Source organism: Equus caballus, chromosome 6, assembly GCF_041296265.1.
Source record: "Equus caballus isolate H_3958 breed thoroughbred chromosome 6, TB-T2T, whole genome shotgun sequence".
In the NCBI taxonomy this organism is placed as follows: domain Eukaryota; kingdom Metazoa; phylum Chordata; class Mammalia; order Perissodactyla; family Equidae; genus Equus; species Equus caballus.
The window spans coordinates 56,290,641-56,311,791 of record NC_091689.1 but is presented as its reverse complement, the minus strand read 5'-3'; the positions used below and the strand labels follow the sequence as shown (position 1 = coordinate 56,311,791).

Here is a 21,151-nt window from a genome sequence, read left to right as displayed (position 1 = left end):
ACAGTCTGCCAGGTGGTCTGTATACTCAGTATATACATGGCTACAAAGAAAAACAAGGTTACACTTAAGGGTAAACTTTACCCCTAAGAGTTAAACTAGTAAAACCCTTGGAAACACGACCTGTGTTATTAAAACAAATGTAGCTAACAATCATAAGCAACTCTATTAATAATCTGGCCAAAGTTAAAACCTAAAATGACTTAACCAGGTAACCAGTATCTAAAAACATGTGGCAAGCCTAAGGACCTGACAGTTCATACAATACTGTCAACCAGACATCTGAGCAACATGAACATCCTAGTCACACAAGGAGTGTAAGGCATGGTTTGACAGATCTTCAGGGCCTGACACTCTTCTACTTCTAAACTTAACTCCAAACAACTTTGAGATTCCAAGATACACGCCACCCAGTGACGGTGTAAGCATGTATCTGTATAGGGTCTTTAAACTTTTATGAAACCTAAGTAGAGGAAATTCCCTTGGATCATAAATTTCATAAATACCAAGCAATTTCATGATTCTAATCTGGCGCATATAAAGCTCAACTTTATTTAGGGTAAGTCAGACTCTGATTAGAGTCTGAAGAACCCATGGTACATTGACAGTACTGCTGCTGCAAAGCATAAGACCAGGCATGTAGCAAGTTGACACAGAAACACTACCACTCTATGAGTCCCGTGTGGATCATCAGTTGGCTGCCCCTGTGACACAACTCTCTTGACCCTCCAAGGCAGCCATAGCCCACAGTGCTTTCTTCTGGTTACCACAAATCCTCCAACCCTTATCTTATTCTCTGGTTGGTTATTTCTTTTAAGGAAAGTTATCAAGGGTCATTCACAAGATGGACAAGGAGAGAGAAAGCAATCTGGCAAAGCAATTTGTTATTCATTGTTCTAAAGTATTTCCAAATTACTAGTTTAATATCCCCTCCATATTTTAAAAAATAAATACATTACAAGTCTAAACTCAGTTGATCCAGTTTATTAGGTTGTTAAAAAGGCTTTCTGAACACCAGCTGAACTTAAAGGATAAAGTAAAATAAACATTGCAGGTCTACAATGATCCCGTTTTTATAAAATCGTTTCTATCTATCTGTACATACACACACAGAGGTATACTAACATACATTAATTTTCACTCAATTTTAAAAGACTTTTGGGGGTGGTGGAATTTTGAGTGCTATTTCTGCTAATTCTGAATTGCTTTATTTTTGCCTTATAACTAGCGTGTGTCATTTAAGTAAGTCACTATTCTGAAACTTTTTTTAAAAGGCAGGTCAAGCATTTCTATCCAATCTGGGAGGAAGGGAGGTAAATGCAACCCCAGCAAAGGACATGAAAATTTCAAAAATTCAGTACAAGGAATTAAATTTCAAAATTAGGAAACAATATGTTTACTACAGATTCTTTAATGAGGTTGTCTTTTGATACAGTTATGATATAGCGAAACTTTCTGGCAATTTCCATTTATAAAACTCAAATCTATCAATTTTTCCCAAGAAACAAACATTGCTTTGTTTTAGAGGCATTTTATTTAGACAACTAAAAACAATTAGATGTTCAGAAGCAGTGTACAATGAAAGAGAAATCAAACCAGTTACTTTATCATGTATTTCCCCTTCTTTACAACTAAAGCAAAAAAAAAAGGCTTTTTGCTTTAAGGGAAAAGTCAGAAAAATAGGCCAATATATTTTTCTTCTCCATAATAACATAAACAGCTACAAGAAATCTAATTGTAATAAAGAGAAATTGGATGTTGGCTTGCACATATTCATTAAAAAGACAAGAGGCCATCGTACTTCAAGAGCATATCTCCACCTGCCTTCATCCGATCCTCTTGCGTTTTCACTTAACAGGTAACACCAAGTTAGTTAGTTCCAGCACTGGAGCTAGTTCATATTCCTCATTATTTACTGCTCATGTTTGCCTTAAGCACAGAGTAACTCTGGAAGGCCGATGCTTTTCTCTGCTTGCTTGTTTCAGTCCGTACATTGTATACTATCTGTGCCACATGCCTGATGCTCAGGCCTTAACTTCAGGAGTTGAACTATAGATGGAATCTGAATTCTCTGAAGCAATTTCTTCTACAATTAAGAATCAAAAAGATCACATTAGTCAACTTAATAAAGGGAAGAAACAAACCTATATTTCTGTGTAATGAAGGAATAAAAAAGTTTTTTAAAAGTGTGCTGGGGAGGGGAAGCAGAAGAGAACAAGTACACGTGCATTAATGATTAGACTACCACTGAAAACGCAGTGAAGAAAGAGTTCATGTGTTTTACCCACTGAACTCCGTAACACCGTAACTCAACCTCCAAGGGATCCCTCTTCTCGGCTAAAGATTCAATGACTCTATCCAATAAACACTGAATTAAGGTCTTCTCTTTGAAAGATCTGATCCCTTCTTTATTTATTAGAACTTCAAACAATATTGTATCATCAGGGCATATTACAATTGGTAATTCCAGATTTGGGAAAGAACACTTGGTATGTGGTAAGTGCTTAATAAATGTTAAACAGCAATTAACATTGTAACAATTTATTTCAGTATCTGCCTCCTAAGTTAGACTCTAAGTTCTGTAAAAGTAACCCCACATCAGTCATGTCCCTACTGCATCTCCACGCCTTCTACTATGCAGTATTTACATATGTTTTATAAATATATGCGTATTTAAACTTTCCATTATTTAACTCTGTTCATACGTAATAAATTTCCTTTGTCAACGAGTAAAACTCACATAACGCTTCCATTTTAAAACCCCCGGGACTCTACAAAAGTAATCGCATTAGTATTTACCTAGCTCCTCTTCCGCTGTCTCTGGAAAAGTGATCTTCGGCTTTGCCAGCTCACCACTGTCTTCTTCTGTGAAGAGAGAAGCAACGATGATTACATAAATTACAATGGTACCAGTTATTTCTAGTATTTGAGAACAAGAAGAGTACACCAAGACTATTCCAAGCAATGAGCTACAAACGCAATAGGAACAACTCCTTCTTCAATAATTGTGATTCTAAAATAGCCTATCTTTCCTTAAAAATAACTTTTAGGTTCATGCTACAACTACTTTGGGGTCAATAACTAAGTATTTTTATTAAAAATGTCTACCTTATTGGTAAGGATCATGAGTGATACTATTCAGAGATTAAATACATTTATTTATAAATTCTTTACATTGCACTCTAGCAAATTTTGAATTAAGCCCACTCCATTCACCAAATGATCTAATGTAAAAATTCAGATTGTACAGAATAGAGTGTACAACAAAAAATTTAAACAAACAAAAGAACTCAGTGACTAATTCATAATCATGGGCTTCTCTTTGCTTAAACTAGATTATATAATTTACAATATATAGGAGACAGAAACACTGAAATAGATTTAATGATGAAAAATGACATAAAATCATGAAGCTTAATTTGATAACCTTGAATAAAAATTCTTACCAGGAAGCACACATTTCCAAAGGCCATATGTTTTTCCTACCACAGTTTGCCACAGTCTCAATGTTCCGTCTTCAGAACCACTGGCATAGAGTTCTCCATCAGGACTAAATCTCACACAGTGAATAGGACCAAAGTGTCCTTTGTAGGATTCTGAAATACAAGAAAAGGGTTATTAGATAATTAATACTTAAATATTATGTTAAGTATTGATATGCTAAAGAAAATACTGTTTATATTATTGGGAAGATGAAAAATTCCTAAGGGCAAACACAAAGAACTACACCTAATTAAAGATAAAGTGAGTCTCATCACAAACTGGTACCTCATGTCTCCCATTTCTCCAGAAGATTACCCCTTTCCAAGTGTAGCATACAGTATGGTTTCAGATTATCTCTTAAAAAAAACAATGAGGTTTCATTTCCCAATAAGGATGAAGGAAGGGAGGAAATGAAACCCCTGCTAAATTGTACAGAAAGCAGATGTGAAGTCTATCAGTTCAATCCCAATTTCCATATCCTAAACTCACTGCCTATTTAGCAGGGAACTAATTCTTATAATGACTATAGAAAGCCAGCAGATGGAGCTCTTTTACACACTCTGCCTCTTAATTTCCTACCAGACTAGAGTCTGCTAGTCATTCTATCACAGAACATTAAGATATAGGATCAACACTAGTGCTTAGATATTTTAATCTATGGAATTTAATGAGAAAATGTACAGATTATTAGCGGTGTTGCTGTTTAGGTCAGATCCTTATTTATGAACTTTTCTCATTTTCTAATGCCTCATCACCTTATCAATTTTCAAAGCTACCAGAAGAATGTTCTGTCTCCAAGTCTATTCAACTCAAGGACCCTCATGCACCATCTTCCCTCATCTCTGTTCAACCAGAGAATATCACAAAAGTATCATCATGAGAGTAGAAAGGAAATGAGGTTTTGGGACGAGAATGGCTGGGTCCAAGGTCCGGTACTCTCTTTGACCGCAGATATCAGGCAAATAATTTACTTACTTTTCAAACAGAATAAAACATGTGGCCAAAACATTCTAAAACTTTGAAAACAGACATTAAATAAGAACAATAGAAACGAATCTCTTATTTTAAAAGTCACTTATATTCAAGCAATAAGTTTGAACCATAAGCAATTAAAATAGATTCTATACAGCCATTCACCAAGATTCCAGTTATCCAACCCAAATCCATGAGTTTTCCCCCCAAAAAAACAGAAAAAACTGTCCTTTGCTCTTTGTTTAATTCTAACAAGCTTTAGTTCATTGGGTGGCAGATCAGGACAGCTAAAACAAAGTGGCAGCTTATAGACAAAAGAATTATAAAAATGAAATACACTAGCTCAAAAAGCAAAAACTATTCGGGAAGGCTAAAAGTAGATACTGAGAACCATAACTACGAACTACCTATTCCACCAGATAAATATAAAGTTAGGATGTGCATTAACTTCAAATTAATCCAACAGTCCTTTCGCTTTTCTTTATTAAGAAGTATTATCATGAAAATGAAAGCAAAAATCGGACTCTAACAAAGAATGAAAGTAAAATAAAAAAAAACAAAAACACCCTCCAGTTCAGATCCCTAAGGTAACCCTATAATAAGCCACAACCGTTCCCCACCCCACAGGCACTCTCCTCTACACAGCCTTACTGATTCTTATGTTGGTAAAAACAAGGGGAGCCAGGTAGATGGGGCTACAGACCCACACTACACTTCAAAAAGAACAAATCTCCTCGCATCTATTTAACACGACTTTGGCAGAAGACTGCCTTGCCACCTCTCCAATAAATACACTCCACTACTGTATAGAATGTAAGAATATAACGAACTCAATTTAAAAAGAAAGGATAAAAGTGAGTTCGGCATACTTTGTTTATAGTTCTATAGATATTTCTACCCAAAGTGGACAAAAATTCTTCATTTTTTCACTTGGAAAAATTTTCTAACTGAGGTGCTAATTACTGAAACCTAACATTTCATAAAGGTAACTACATCATTTTAAGGGAGGAAAGAAAGAGGACAACTCACCTAATTCTTCTCCACTATTATAATCATACTTATAAAGTTTAAAATCTTCACCACCCGCTACAAGAAATTCTTTCTCAGGATGAAGAGATGCAGAATTGATGGTTGCAGGAGCTTCAAAGGATTTAATTGGGTCCAAACTGGAAAAAAATGTATTAATAAATATTTATACATTTTGAATACTGCGTAAATAATATAAGGAAATAACTAGTTACATTTAAACTGTTCCTAAATTCTGAAACCCAAGAAACAGTTAAATATCCATTTAGTCGAACATAAATAGTGATGCTAAAAAAAAAAAAACCTAAATAATAATAGCAAAAAGAGTTCTAAAGGATACCATGCCCAAGTGGAATTCATCCGAGGAATACAAAGACATTTCAATGGAGGGATGCTCACATTCTGTGCAGTGGATGCCTGCTTGGAAATAAGTCTGCTGGCTAATTAAAACAGTATGGCTAAAATATTAGGATTTTGCTTTGAAAAAAATTTAATTCTGTACTGTTTGATTTTTCCATGACAAGCACATATTATCTTTGTAAACAGAAAAAGATTTTACAATAGGTGATATAAAAAATTATTTGTACATTATTCTCAGTTGCTGAGAATTTATAAGCTTCAGCAACAGGATAACCTTCAATGCCATAAAATATAAAACTGCTAAAAGTGGCTCAGTTTGCACTACAAGGCAGTAAAAGAATAAATTTGAGACTATAACTATATAATAAAATTCAATGCAATACAACAGCTTCACCTGAGTATCAGTGAGTTTGGACATGAGTTTTTTCCCAGTCCAAACATAAAAATCCTGATAAGCCTTCAACACAAAACATCAGACCATTCCAGCTCCTAACTGTTGTCATCATATTCCCATCATCACACACTACCAAAGCATGAAGAGTAAAGTTAGGTTTGACTGTTGCAGAATCACTGAATAGCAAGTTTCTGGCTCAAATGTTAGAATTATTCAATAGGCCAGCAAACTTCTGCCACCAAAATGGGATTTGAGGCAACGGTGTACAGAAAGGCTGCACGTTCCCCAAATCCAGGAGTGACCAATTAGCAGAGCTGTAAATTTAATGGCTCTGGGCAATAGTATTCTATTATTATCAATTCGCTGTGTGTATGGAGTCCTTTACATTCTTAACTGCACTTCCCCATTTTTACCACCTTCTCTTTCCTTTTGCCCTTCAGTGAAGTTTAGCTCTGCGAGTGGCCCTTTAGCCAAAGGGTTAAAGTACAGGACTGCGGTCAGAGTATAATACAGTATAATCTTTATGGAAATCAATCCAGTGACATGTATACTGAGAACTTTAAGCACATTTCTTCTACCCTTTGACCTAAACAACTCTACTTATAGGATTCTACTGTAAGGAGAACACTCAGAGATGTACCATAAAACTCACCGAAGTGTTAAAATAAGAAAACTGACTCATAATTTAGTACAAACTATAAAGCAATACACCTAGTAAAAACGTTTTCAAAGACTTTTTAATGCTAAGAATATTTTAAAATAAAAAATCAAAATTACACTCATTAGGGCCCTAGCAACTAAAGGAAAAAACACACACAAATATAACACAGAAAAAAGGACTAGCAGGAAACAGCTACCATTCACATTCTGCCATCCAGAGTTGTAGGACTATGCATAAATTATATTTTCTAAATTTTCAACAAGAGCATTTACTATACTTACAGTCAAAAAATTAAGTCTGTTTTAAAAAAAATCATTAGGTCTACACATACTTGGGAATAGGAAAAAAAATCACTAGTACTGTCTCTAAAATCTTAAAGTGAAAATTAACAGGAGAATCAAAATCACAGTGGTTTCATATAGTAAAGAACACTAATTACAGCACCAGTCCAGCAATCCTTTTAAGAAAAATGTAATTTAAAAGTTCTTAAATTTTACCAATAAATGTCCTAAATATCTGGAAAGTAATTCCAATAATTCTTCTGATTAAAGTATGCCAAATTCTTAAAAAACACAATAATGAGTATGGAAACATTTCCCTCCCTATAATATAGCATAGGCCAAATCTGCCTTTAAAAGAGTTAAATACCTTTTGCACATGCCTTCCAATTTTTAAGTACCCTAAATTGTCCTTTATTACCAAAAGAAAAAATGAAGGCATTTCTTGGACATACCTTACTGCACTATGAAAAGCAATAGATCGTCCATAAGTTATTACCAAGATCTCTCCTTCAGGAATATATTCCATGCTGCTAACAGACATATTAAAATTTAGAGATTTCACTTCTGTCATGGTAGCGTGATCCCAAAGGCTGCAAAAAAAGAAAGAGGAAAATACGGTATTTACTCATTTAAGAAAAAAGCTGAAATCCTAATTACACCCGCAGATTGACCAATGAAAAGAATAATCACAACTGTAGTAAAACAACCTCCACTCCAACTCATAAATTACAGATGATACAGAGTTTTGGGTTGTTCCACAACGTCACATTATTTGGTAGCTTGTTAGTGAGGTAACCTTAGTACTTAAATGCACTTGCCAAACAATTTAGCAAAACTATGCTATTAAGACAGTTAAATCCTAATCTAACTAATTTCAGTATTGCTCTAAATAATGGTTCTCATACTCTATTCTTGTGAATTTGATGATAGCTATTTATCTTTCCACAGAAAAATACATCAGGTGTCAGCTCACAAAATTATGTACAGAATTTCAGGGGTTTCATGCACCCCCTATTGCCAGCCTGTCCACTGACCCAGGTTAAGAGCATCTGCTTATAAAGGTGTCAGTAGTTTTAATTAAGTGTTTTATGAATTCTGCTCTATGTTGATAACAGTAAATGGATAGGAAAACTTGATTGAAAAATGTGACCCATGTGCAGCTCAATGTTCAGAGACAATTCTTCCTACATAATAGTTATAAAAAATATTTAAAATATAAGCTCTAAGGTCAAATATTTTTCAAACTTTAAATTATTAAAGAGGGCCGGTCCGGTGGCACAGTGGTTAAGCGTGCACGTTCCACTTTGGCGGCCCGGGGTTCACAGGTTCGGATCCCGGGTGCAGACGCGGCACCACTTGGCAAGCTACAGGGTGGTAGGAGTCCCACATGTAAAGTGGAGGAAGATGGGCACGGATGTTACCTCAGGGCCAGTCTTCCTCAGCAAAAAGAGGAGGATTGGTGGCTGATGTTAGCTCAGGGCTAATCTTCCTCAAAAAAAATTAATTAATTAAATTATTAAGGAAAAAATGACTTACCGGACAGTTTTATCATCAGCTGAAAGAATCTGTTTATCCTCACTGCACCATAGAGCCTTTTTAATACCAGAGGTATGACCACTGATTTCCTTAGGTTCTTAAGATGAAACAATTTAAAATACATTCATTAACATTTGATTTTTAACTGAGCAAAACTGGAACAATTAAATTTGTAAAAGAAGAAAAAGGAAAGAAAATAAAAAATACACTTTAAATTAGACAGCAAATTTTCAAAGCCAGTCACAATTCAAACTTGCTGTTTACACAGAATACATTTAGTTTTTCTATACTGGAACAAAAATTTATCTGCAGGACAAGGAACCAAATAACTATGACAGTATATGTAGCTGGGAGTGAACAGACCACTCCCTCCAGGCTACTTTTCTGTTTTCAAAACAATGCTTTCAAAAGCACTATTGTATTGCAATGAAATAGAAGAATAACTGAGGTGGCATAATTTAAGAAGAATGCAGATGCAGGAACAGACAGCCTGAGCTAATTCTAGTATTATCACTAAGGCTGGGACCCTCATCCAAGCGACTGTTGGTAGGAACTAACAGAAAAAAAGAAGGAAGTAGGGGCTGGAAGGAGAAAAGGGAAATAAGAAGCAATGCAGTAATTCCCAAGGCTATTTCCACACCGAGAAGCAAGGCATCAGAAAAGTAGGAAGCTGTCTGTGTTGGAGACTTTCCCTTCAAAAGATTTTTAAAAAACCAAACACGCTCATTGTTACCTCCGGACAAAAGCAGATGCTAGAGGCAGTGCCATTCAACACTACTTTGACTTTGAGCAACTTACTTAACCTTTTGAAGACTACATTTCTTCATCTGTAAAATTAACAATCGTCACTAAATCTCATAGCTAGAGTATGAGAATACACATCTGAAGTTTCTAATCTGGTGTCTGACACAGCAAAAGCTCAGTGACTTGCTGTTATTTCTATTGCCAGTACAGCAAAGGACTCACTTTGAAAAAGCAGCTTTGAGAAAGGAAAAAGAAGACAGAAAACGTCCACCTAAGCCCTGAAATGCCTTGCTGAGTCAGACAGGTACATTGACCAAATGAAGTCGGACAACTTCACTAGGTTTTGGCATAAAGTTATCAAAGAGAATGAAGAGAAAAACTCCCAAGTGCCAGGGGAGAATAATCTATCAATGCAGTTTGTTCCCTCACCTTAGAAATGTTTTTAGAAAAGGTTCTCGAGAATAATTGCTTCATTTCCAATGTAGCTTTGCCTTTCTTACAAACTTCTAAAGTTTACTGATTTATGAACAATAAATGCTTATGATACAAAATTTAAGATACCAACTAATATATAATAAATAACACAAAATTCTGCTTATCGTATTTTGGTAGCTTTTAAAATATATATTATGTGGCTAGAAAAGCATTAAAATATTACAAAATAGAGGTGAATATCTGGACTAGGGAAGAAAAGGTGTCTCTAACACCTCCTGTGCAACAAGAGAATTCATAAAGCAAGTGATAGATCCCACCACCAAAATTTTTAAAATCTGTATACCATAAACCTTATTAGGAAAATGTAAAAGCAAACGACAAATCAGAATACAATAAAGACCCTTAAAAACCAGTAAGAAAAAGATGAAAATCACAAGAGATAAATGGGCAAAAGGCACGAAAGGCAATTAGTTCACAAAAGAAATACATTAAAATGGAATTCAACATTATTTTAATCTCATGGATAATTTTTTTAAATTCACATTCATTTTTCTTCTATTAAACTGGCAAAGATAAAGTTAGTTATCAGCGTTTGCTACAACAGGTTAACTATAGACATATTTTTATACTTTGCTGGAAGGCACTTTGGTAAATCTATCAAGGCCTTCCAAGTGTACCTCCTTCTTGTCCCAACAATTCTATTTTGATGTAGTTATCCTACAGAAACAATTGTGGAAATATCTGCAACTATAAGGATATTAAGTATAACACTGCTTATAATATTTAACATTTGTAAATAATCCAAACAGGCCACAATAGGAGACTGGTTAATTCAACTTGTCCATAGGATGGAGAACCATACGGTCATTAAAAACAGTGGATAGAATATTTGAAGAGACAAAAAAATTGCTAATTACAGATTTTAAAAATTCTTCTGAATAGCTAATACAGTCACACTGTTCAAAAATCTAAACAATATATGTACACACTGAGAATTCTCACCCTTCTCACCTTCTACAGATAGCCACTCTTTCTTACCAAAAGGTAGTAATACTGTTTATGCACGTTTTTAAACTTAATATCATGATGAAAATTTATCAGGATATATTTTTAAATTGTAAGAAGGCATAATGTAGTAAATAAATTGATACTAAAAAAAGATAGCTGCATTCGGAAAAAAGACTAGAAGAATATGAACCAAAAACTAAAGATACTAACAGTGATTAATACTGGATGATGGATTACATTTTATTTCTTTGTGACTATCTTTATTTTCCAAATTTGAGTACTGAACATGAATTCTTTTAATCAGGAAAATTATCTAAATTAAAAGGAAATAAAACCACAAGCACATATACATTATGCTTACCTGCTTCAGGTTTGTTCAAATCATATATGCGTAACAGTTTATCCTGTCCTCCAGTTAGCAAGTAATTACTATCCTGAAAACATAAACAAGTAAAATGTCACTAGACTGACCATTTTAATAGTTATATCTTTTTGAAACTTCTTCAACACCAAATAAAATCCAAATAAGGCTCACAGACGTCACAGAGATGCAATGCGTACCAATCACTTCTGAGAAGATACTGCAGAGCATTTATCCCCATATTTGCCACAGCCCTTTAAGCTCCCCAGTTCAAACGTGTTACAGTACCTCCCACATGAATTCTGAGTGCGCTCTGAGCCTGCTCCCCTCCCTCCTGGGCAGCACTTCTTTAATGACCTCAAATTTACCCTCTCTCTTCTGAAAGTAGTTGGGAAACATTTGAGCTTTTTAGATGTTTGTTGCTATTGTTGGAGGACTGATATAAGAGTTCCAGGGTATCTTAAAAGCCTCATACGATTAACTAAGAAAAAATAAATTTGCATAGCCTAATCTACAATCAAATTAAACATACGCGAATATACACCAAACAATCCCCCCAAAAACCAAATACAAATCAAATAGACAAATCAATGAAACATAAGACCATTATCATATCCTATCATAACAATGATTTAATACTCCCTAAAATAAATTCCATTTTCTTATACCTGCGTAAAATCCACGGTCTTGACAATGTGTTTATGCGCCAGAGTCATCAATTCATCTCCCGAGACAGCATCCCACACTTTGCTAAAAGTAAAAAGTAAAATTAAAAGACAAATATAATGGTAATTTTGATGATTAATTATTAAATAGATCAGATATGTGAAATGTTACATAAATGCTTTAGAAATCTCCATTATCTCTAATATCTCTCACTGTTCAAGTTCATTTGATAAAATATTTAAATGAGTCTAAAGGAAAAGAAATTTCTCTGTAAAAGTCATATAACCAATCTAATTTTGATGGTGTAAAAGATTTACAAATTTAAGTAAATGAGATTCATGAACCAACCCATCCTTATTTTTACTTTAGCCTATAGCCGTAACATCCTTTTAGCAAGACTGCGAAACATTTTAACCAATGTTTAGTTTCAACTTTCCCTTTTTTCTCTATTCTCTACTCATATACACGCAAAACAAAAAATGAAAAACATGATATATCCTGAAAAAAGTTCCAGGAGAATGAAAGGCACTGATATAGGTTATTTAAAATTTTAAATCAAGACAGTAGAGAAGAAAAAATTCTCCCTCATTTCTTCCTCAAAGTTGACTCAAATTCTCAAATCCTAGTCCAATTAACTTCCCCCAAACTATCAGCCTTTGATTATATAATGAAACACTGAGGATTTTTTAATCTCTCAACTGTATGTTTCTCTGACCTATCCCAATCCAAAATATATGTGTGGTTGTGTGTTATACACAAATATATGTGTGTATATGTCGGGGGGGGGGGTAACAGTTAAATAATACTTTACAAAAACACTCTAACAGATTCCCCAAATAAAAAGACTTAAAGAAGAAGAAGATAAAAAAATTCATTTTATATCAGAAGAGGTCACTGAAAAATAAACAAGAAAACTTTGCATACAGGAAAAAGAACTATTAAGAGTGAACAAGCTCCATAAAGATTCCCATTTTAATGTAAATGACATTTATTTTTAGGAATAAAGTGAACAATTAACAGTACAGAGAGAAAAAATAAAAGCAAGGGGTATGTTTTCTTCCTTTAATCAATAAACATACAGTAATAGATCAAGTATAATACATCATTCCAGACTTAGTGCTGGGGCACAAAAGGGAAAAAATCAGACCAAAGAAAACTCTCGCCATAGTAGAGCTTTAGCTGTGGAAAGAAAACATGCATTAAATAACACATTTAATAAATATAATTAAAAGACAAACACATATGATTATAGAAACACAGAAAAAACATGCCACTAATTACGCCAGAAAGTCCAGAAAATCTAAGCAGGGGAGCCAGTTGTCTTAAAAAGAGCAAGTAGAAATAGACCAGGGCGGAAGAAAGAGAAACGCTACTGTAGAGAAGCATTAACAGCATGTACAATGGCAAAGAAACATGAATGACCATGTAACAGGAATAAGCACTGATAATACAATATAAATCTTGCATACGATATATCTGAGTCATATGACTGGCTGAATAAGTATGTTCTGAGGAAATAATGTCAACTATGAATACTACTGCTACTAAACTCAAGTATTCATCTCTTCGCACAAGAAACCTGCTCCCATCTCTCTCCCATTTCCAATTCAACTCTCAGACCCAAACATACTTTCTCAACTCATTTGGTATTATTTCTCTGAATCTAGTCACACCTGATTAAAAACCATTCCTCAAGCAAGCCATGTATTTTCTTCCAGGTTCCTATGTCTTTGTTCATACTGTTCTCTTAAGTCTGTCATATTCTTTTGCATTCTCAGCTATCAAAGTTCTCCTCACCCTTAGAGCTCATTTCAAATGCTATCTTTTCATTAAACCTTCTATTCATCTCACCTCCATTAACCATTCCTTTCTGTTCTTTCACAGAACTCAGCTTACACTGATTACTGTTTAATTTTGCTTTGCTTTTATTTTTGTTTACATGTTTACTTTTAATCACAGCGAAATCAGTAATGAGAGTCCACAAAGATTAGGCTTCCAGACTGCTGAGATGACAGGCGTGTCAAAAGTAAAGAAAATATCAAATACACCTGAAATTTCTATCCTAGTTAGTCACCTCATGCCAAGTCTCAAAGGAACTCTGGGCAATGTCCTTTGAAATACTAATTTCAAGTATATTCATTAACCTTCCCAAAACTCCTTAAAATCTTAAGACTCTACTTAGACCATGACCATTGACTGAGGAGGAAAGAACTGACGTGACCGAAGTAGTATCACCCAGCGGGCCAATGTATCCATAGTCTTCTTCCTCCCATTTAGAACACTACTAAAACTGAGGACGACACTGTGACAGAGCGTGTCCCAATGACTTGTACGAAATTTGGCATATTTCCATTATTCACAGTAACAGTCCTAAAAAGAATCTGAAATAACCCAAACGTTTTCTAATGTATTTTTCAATCTCTAGGCAAGAAACCAGTATTAACCAGCCGGCTGCAGGCCTCAGATCAAGACAGTGAAGCATCACTAATGATATCCTTTCATCAGTTAATCCTGCAGCATTTATTTTCTGCACAATTCATGACGGACTTGTCGTCTCCCTAAACTACCAATACCTCTTATACCCCCAGTTTCCTGCACATAATAATCGATGCTATCTCTTCCCTACATTTCAAATTCTGAGAATGGACTTAACATGAGTCTCAAAAGAGAGGCTGCTTAACTTACTTCTTTAAAGCCGGAACAAAACTATTAAGTTATTTCAGGGGGAAAAAAGTGCCTAACTACTTTAACATGCTGACCAAGTCATCAAAAAGGAGCCATATTACCTTTGATTTATTGAGAAGCTTATTCAGAGAAAAAGTAATCTTTCTACCAGTTTTTAGAAGAAGGAAAAAGTGATCATACACTTGGGTTATCTACAGATTCCTGGGCCAACCCTGGATCTACCTAAGCACTCTCTGGAACAGAGCACAGGAATCTTCTCTACTTTGGGCACTCTCCCCAGCTGACTTTGATGGGAGGAAAGTGGAGGTGCTGAGAAGAGGATCATGGGAAGTAATGCTAACATCAGCTTTATGAATTAAAAGATGTAAAGAGAGGTCAGCCGCGGTGGCCTAGTGGTTAAGTTCAGCATGCTCCACTTTCATGGCCCAGGTTCGGTCCCTGGGCAAGGACCTACAATGCTCCATTAGTGGCCATGCTGTGCTGGTGGCCCACATACTAAAAGAGAGGAAGATTGGCACAGATGTTAGCTCAGGGAAAATCTTCCTCAGGAAAAAAAAAGATATAAAGAGGATGATGTTTCAGGGGCAGTGTACTCATTGCCTGACCCAACTGCCTGAATTCCCTCAAAACAACATTCTAAGCTGACCCACAGACCAGCTCTGCTGAAAATTTTCTCCACAAGAAAAAGAAATAAAATTCACCTCTAGATAAACATGACATTAATGAACTTCCTGAGAAACATAATGAGGAAAAAAAAAGAACTTCCTAAAAATGATTTATACCAACTATGATTAATCAGCTAAGTTAGGGGAGCTATTCTTTAGCTGGATCAAGTTCCATAACGGCAAACCCCATACAAGTCATTAAAAGAGGAGAATATACACAACAAATGCACATCCTCACACACCTCACAGACAGGCACAGAACAGATGAGGGGTTAAGTCTCAGCTACCATTTATTGAGCACCTACTATGTACCACACACTATGCTAGACTCCAGGGATGTAAGTGGAGAAAGATCTCTCTGATCCTCCCAATAACCATGTTGGCCTTACTCTCATTCCATGGATATGAATACTGAGGTTTAAGAAGCATCTGATGATCAAACTGGAAATACACAGCATGGCTGGCACAAGAACTCAGGGCTGCCTGACGTGAATGCTTACATCTTTCCCACTAGATCATGGCACCTAAAAACCACAACCGAGGGGGGGCAAGGTATTTCTTCTTGATATGTGAATCTCAAACTTCCTTGCATGAAACCAAAAAGTTTCATGGCTTTGGCCATAGAAGTTTACAATGACATATATGATTGGTCTGGTGGGGGTGGCAGCTATCATTGTTACCTTACACATGTAACACAGAGCTATTAGATTTTAGGCAATGTGTAAATATTAGAAACATATAACTCATTTAACATTCACAACCAACATGTGAAGTAAGCACTATTACTATTCTCATTTTTATAGATGATGAAATTGACAAAAAGAGGGGTTAAATAAAGTTGCCAAGGTCACAGAGCTATTGAATGATGGAGCTGGGATTCAAGTACAGAATCTGGCTCCAGCGTTCATTCTTTTAAAACACTTGTAATCACACACTGAGACTTGAAATGTTAAGAAAGCACTAAAACAACACTGAATACTTATCCACAGACATGTCCTCAAATGTGTGATTTTGGTTACTAATGCTCTGTAAGTGAGCTAAACAAAGACAAGTGTTCATCTGGCAGCAAGATAAAATCCTGACTACTCTTTTTAAGACTCTGTTAAGTATTTAAACTGCCATATTTTTTCATGCCTTTTTTCTTTCCATTTCAGAGTAATTATCACCTGAACAGTAAGTTCTGTCTAATGCCCTTTATTTCTTCTCCCGAGGACTGGCATTACAATTTGGTCAAATGTACAAACCGAGAGTCTTCACGGATTTTAGACAAGGGCATCCTTCCTAAGCTTTTGCACAGGTCTCAAAGATCACAGCAGGACCATCATGCAGGAGGTGACAAAGCATTTGGCTCAAGTAATTAACACTGTTAGAGCCAGATAACACAGAATTGAAGGTAACAAAAATGGATCTTTCCAGAAGTGCAATTCAAATGCTTGTCTCTGTTAATGCTAATATCTAAAATCTTGTTACATTTATAACTTAATTATATTCAATTTAAAATACCACTTTATTAGCTATTAACTCACCACCACCAGACTGGGACCCAATTTCAATAACGACATTTTAAAAAGCTGCTTACCAAATAGATAAAATCTTGAGTTAATTCCAATTTTCCACCTCTGTCATAAAATCAACGGCATTCATTCCCAATGACAACGTTCCTACTAGACTGAGCAAAAAACAAACTTTGGAGGAGTTGAAGGGGGAAAAAAAGCTAAACTCATGGCAATCAGACACTCAGACACAAATGTTCCAGAAACAAAATCAAGATCTGTAATTCATTCATCCTTTATCCTTCTACTTTAGGAAATTTCCTCAAGTTATTTATTCAACAATGTAAGTTATTGAATAAGCCAGGGATACAAAAAATATAAGACATGGCCTCCAACCTCAAGAAGCAATGACCCATAAATCAATACGGGCTATAAAAGTGTCAGAAGTTTTCACACTGGGAATGGTGTGAGCACAAAAGAGGGAATGGAATGGACACCTTGACCTTCCAGCACTCCTTAAGTCTTCCTTATCTGACAATCACTTTTACTTCCTATTCTCAAGTCTCAAAATTAACAATCAAAGGAGTCTCTGTCACATTATAAACATGCATCTTGACATCTAAAGCAACATTTGACCTGAAGCTGTTGACATTCAGGCATTATCCTTAGTTTATCAGTATTACATACAGTCACAAGGCACAGCACAATGCCTTACCGTGGTTATGCCAAAGACATAATAGCAAGCTATTCATCGAAGGCACAGAAAAAAGCGCAGACTGACATTTAGAACTTTTCATTCTGATCTCTCCCCTCTCAAATTTAATCCCATGTAAGCACTACATCTCCTTCTCCTTATTTTAAAATTTTTTTAGTTTATTTTTTAAGTTTATATACAGTAAAATTCACTCTGTAGTATAAAAAGTCTATGAGTTTCAACAAATGGATAGAATCATGTATCTACCTCCACAATCAATCTCTTTTTATTTTTCATAATAAACTTGGGATGTTTAATTTGCTTAAAACCAAAGGAGCAAGACGTTTACAACTGCTTCATGTGATATTCTGTTTAAAAAAAACAAAATTAACAAGACCACTTTTACTCTCCAGACTCTTAAGTCTAACAAAGTCTATTATATGTATAACAGCTCTTGACAGTGTCTTCATTAGTTTAAACAATTAAGTGTCTGCTAAGTCACAAACACAATTAGGAAGTGGAGATACCAAGATTATATAAAATATGATACACGCCCAGAAGCAGAAAGTGCTTCACTGCAAGTCACTCTAATAACAAATGCAAAAGCCAAAAATCAGAACAGGTAAGACAGATAAGAAGTTTAGTATAGCCAGACTGTAGGGCATACAGTGAACAGTGCCAGATGATGCTGATGAACTAAGATGAGGCCAAATTTTAAAGAGCCAACAAGTGAAATTTAACCTTTAGGCCAGTGGTTCTATAGCTGCACATGAGAATCACCTCGAAGAACTTTAAAGAAAAAAAGGTGATGTTAGGGACTCCATCCCGAGACGCATTACATCAGAATTTCTCGGACACATGCATCTGATTATTTTCAAAGCTCCCCAGGTTATTCTAATGTACACCCAAGGTCAACAACCACTGAAATAGCAGAGGGAAGACAGAAAGATCATTAGATAGAGAAGTAACATGAGGAAATTTATTTTTTGGAAGACAACTGGCAACACTATGGAAGGAGAACAGATGGGAAAGGGACTAGCGGCAGGGACCTGAACTAAGACAGTAGCAGAGGCATTAGAAACACTGTACTCAGGAAACATTCTGCTGGTAGGAGTGACAAAGACGATGATAACCTGGACATAAGGGAAAAATCAAGACTGATTCCTATTTCAAGCTTAAAAAAACAGAAAACGAAGAGTAACTGAGTTGTGGACTTTTAAATATATCTAAAGCCAGTTAACAAAAACAGATTGACACTGGGCTAAAAATCTGGGGCCATCAGCACTAGGAAGTTACAGGAGTGTGTGATACCACTCAAGGAGCACATGCGGGGCAGTATTTGACCACCCACATTCACTATCTGGAATGCTTGTTAATAATGCAGATTCCTGGGTCTCAATCCAGACAGAACAGAATAAGTCACCTAAGTCTGAAAATTTTAAGGAGCTGTGAAGAGAAAGAAGCAGACAGAACCATGTAGAATTCTGGTGAGGTCAACATCATATACTCTATATCGTAGGCAATGAGTCAGGATTTCATGAATAACTGAGGTTGAAGTTTTGATTATTTCAGAACACAATCTACAAAGACCTCCAAAGATAGCGATCTTGGCTGTGAACTTCACTTACGCTGTGAAATCGGCAGCTGCCGTAGCTGCTTTGGTGGCATCCTTATTCAATGTCGCACCCCATACAGCACCCTTATGACCCAAAAATGTTCCAATCCAGTCTCCTGTATCTCCCTGGCGTAGCATGGGTTTACCGTCTAAAAAATATTTTAAAAGACATGTGATTTAGAAACTCAGATTACTTAAAGCCTAAGATTCAAACATAAAATGATCATGTTGAATAACAAAGCAAAAACTGCTTCTGTTGTCTAACCATTCTCACTCACTGGGGTCACGGAGGAACGCCCAGAAATAAATTAACTGAAGAACTGAGCCAAACATTCTCTCTGGGAAGCATTTGCCAATTCGGTGGGAAGAATACCGATAAGCGTCAAAACAATACAGATTTGAGTCTTCTTTTGGACAAACTTCTTAACCTAAATCTCTGTTTCCATTTTAAATTGGGGCTAATACCATAAAGGAGTATCCAAGGAGATAACAGGAGTGACAAATCTTTGTAAAATAAGGTATTACTTAACCTGGCCTAGTTTCTCCATTCCCCGAATCCTTGAAAGATATTTAGAGTCTGCTGGCCGGGGCGTCTAGACAGGCGTACAGTCCAGCTTCTCCAGAAATAGCAATAAAAGTAAAGTGAGAGGCCTCGGTTGGGGGTAATACTTAGCCTCGTTAGACACTCACAAGAGCCTCTCTCGGCTCCAGCGGCGGAACCCCTATAACTACCGCCTTCGCCATCAGACCACGGGCGGCCCTAATCCCAAAGGCTGAGATCCCCACAACCGCTTGGGTCCCGCCCCACTCCCACTTGGCCCCGTCCTGGCCGGCAGGGATCTGGATCAGCGGCCCTGCTCACCTTTGCAAGCGCTGATTAAGAAATACCCATAAGGCGTGATGCCACTGAAGGCCAGATCGACCACAGGCCGCGTGTGGCCCGAGCAGGTGAGCGGAGTCTGCCTCATCGCCATGGCGGCGACCAACCGAGCGATCCGGCTGGGGAGCCGAGGGTCGTCTCGTCTTTTCTCTCCTCCTCTGCAGAGCCCCTGGCTCCTCAAGGCCCCCGCCCTGAAACTGGGCCGGGAAACGGGAAAAGGAGGCCAATCAGGTGGCACCAAGATCAGGAAAGGGACAGGGATGGGTCTGGGAGTCTGCGACCGGCGACCCACAGCCGCCGAGGGAGGGGGAGGGAGGGAGGGAGGAAAGTAGGGGAGGGGGAGAACCGGAGAACCGGAGAACCGGGGACCACGATCCGCACCGACCACACCGGTAGCGGCAGGAAGTGACGAAACCAATGACGCTGGGCGTCCGCCGGAAGTGACGAACAGCTCCCGTTGGAGGCGGGCTTGCGGGGTAGAAGACACTTAATGAAGGAGAGCGTACGACAGCAGCGCGCAGGCGCGAGGTCCCCGCACGTTGGGCGCGCGTGACGCTGTCCCTGCGCCGGGAGCGCGCGGCGTTGGGAGGCGCTCCGCCTTCGGGAGAGGGGTTGCTGGTGTCGCCCTCCGCCCTGCGGGACCGGCGTTGCTGCTCCCGGGCGGAGGTCGCAGGGTGTCAAAGCTGTTTCTGCTTCGCGCAAACGGTGGATCTGGCGGCCTCTGTGGAGTACGCGCCGAGCAGTCCGACCGGTTGGACGGTGCTCTTTATTACAATATGTAGACAGAAAAACCAGACTCGTTCCCGGCAGCTAGCCCAGACCAGAAACATCGTCCAAGAAATTTTTTTTCAATTTTTGTTAACATCTATATACGCAGCTCTTCAATCTACAGATTGAAGATTCAATCTACAGGTTGTCTACTGTAAGGCCCTTAAGACAAGCAATTTCCGCAGCCACGCCTGCTGCAATGTAATACTCCTGTGTTGCTAGTGTTTTACGCATGGGTGTCATGTGACTTTAAATACGGTTAAACTCAGATTGCTTTATCTTTTGACGACTTCGGAGGACTCGAACAATGGTCCCCAAAATTTTTGTTGAAATACTCGCATCAGTAAAACTTTAGCGTGCGCTCCCAATGTATGGATAATTTTTAAATTACCGACAAGTGCATTATAATACATAGACGAAAATAGAA

At 37.1% G+C, this 21,151-nt stretch overlaps 1 protein-coding gene across 1 annotated transcript; it reads right to left on the bottom strand.

The window, feature by feature from the left end:
* Window positions 1-966: 966 nt before the first annotated feature.
* STRAP (serine/threonine kinase receptor associated protein) lies at window positions 967-20,702 on the bottom strand. The gene is made up of 10 exons (XM_001497473.7): window positions 19,939-20,702; window positions 19,090-19,225; window positions 11,927-12,008; window positions 11,259-11,331; window positions 8,711-8,807; window positions 7,627-7,764; window positions 5,482-5,618; window positions 3,444-3,593; window positions 2,797-2,862; window positions 967-2,083 (listed from the first exon to the last, which is right to left on the bottom strand). The coding sequence occupies exons 1-10, from the start codon at window positions 20,048-20,050 to the stop codon at window positions 2,022-2,024; spliced, it is 1,053 nt and encodes a 350-aa protein (XP_001497523.3). The 5' UTR covers window positions 20,051-20,702; the 3' UTR covers window positions 967-2,021.
* Between the last annotated feature and the right edge of the window lie 449 nt (window positions 20,703-21,151).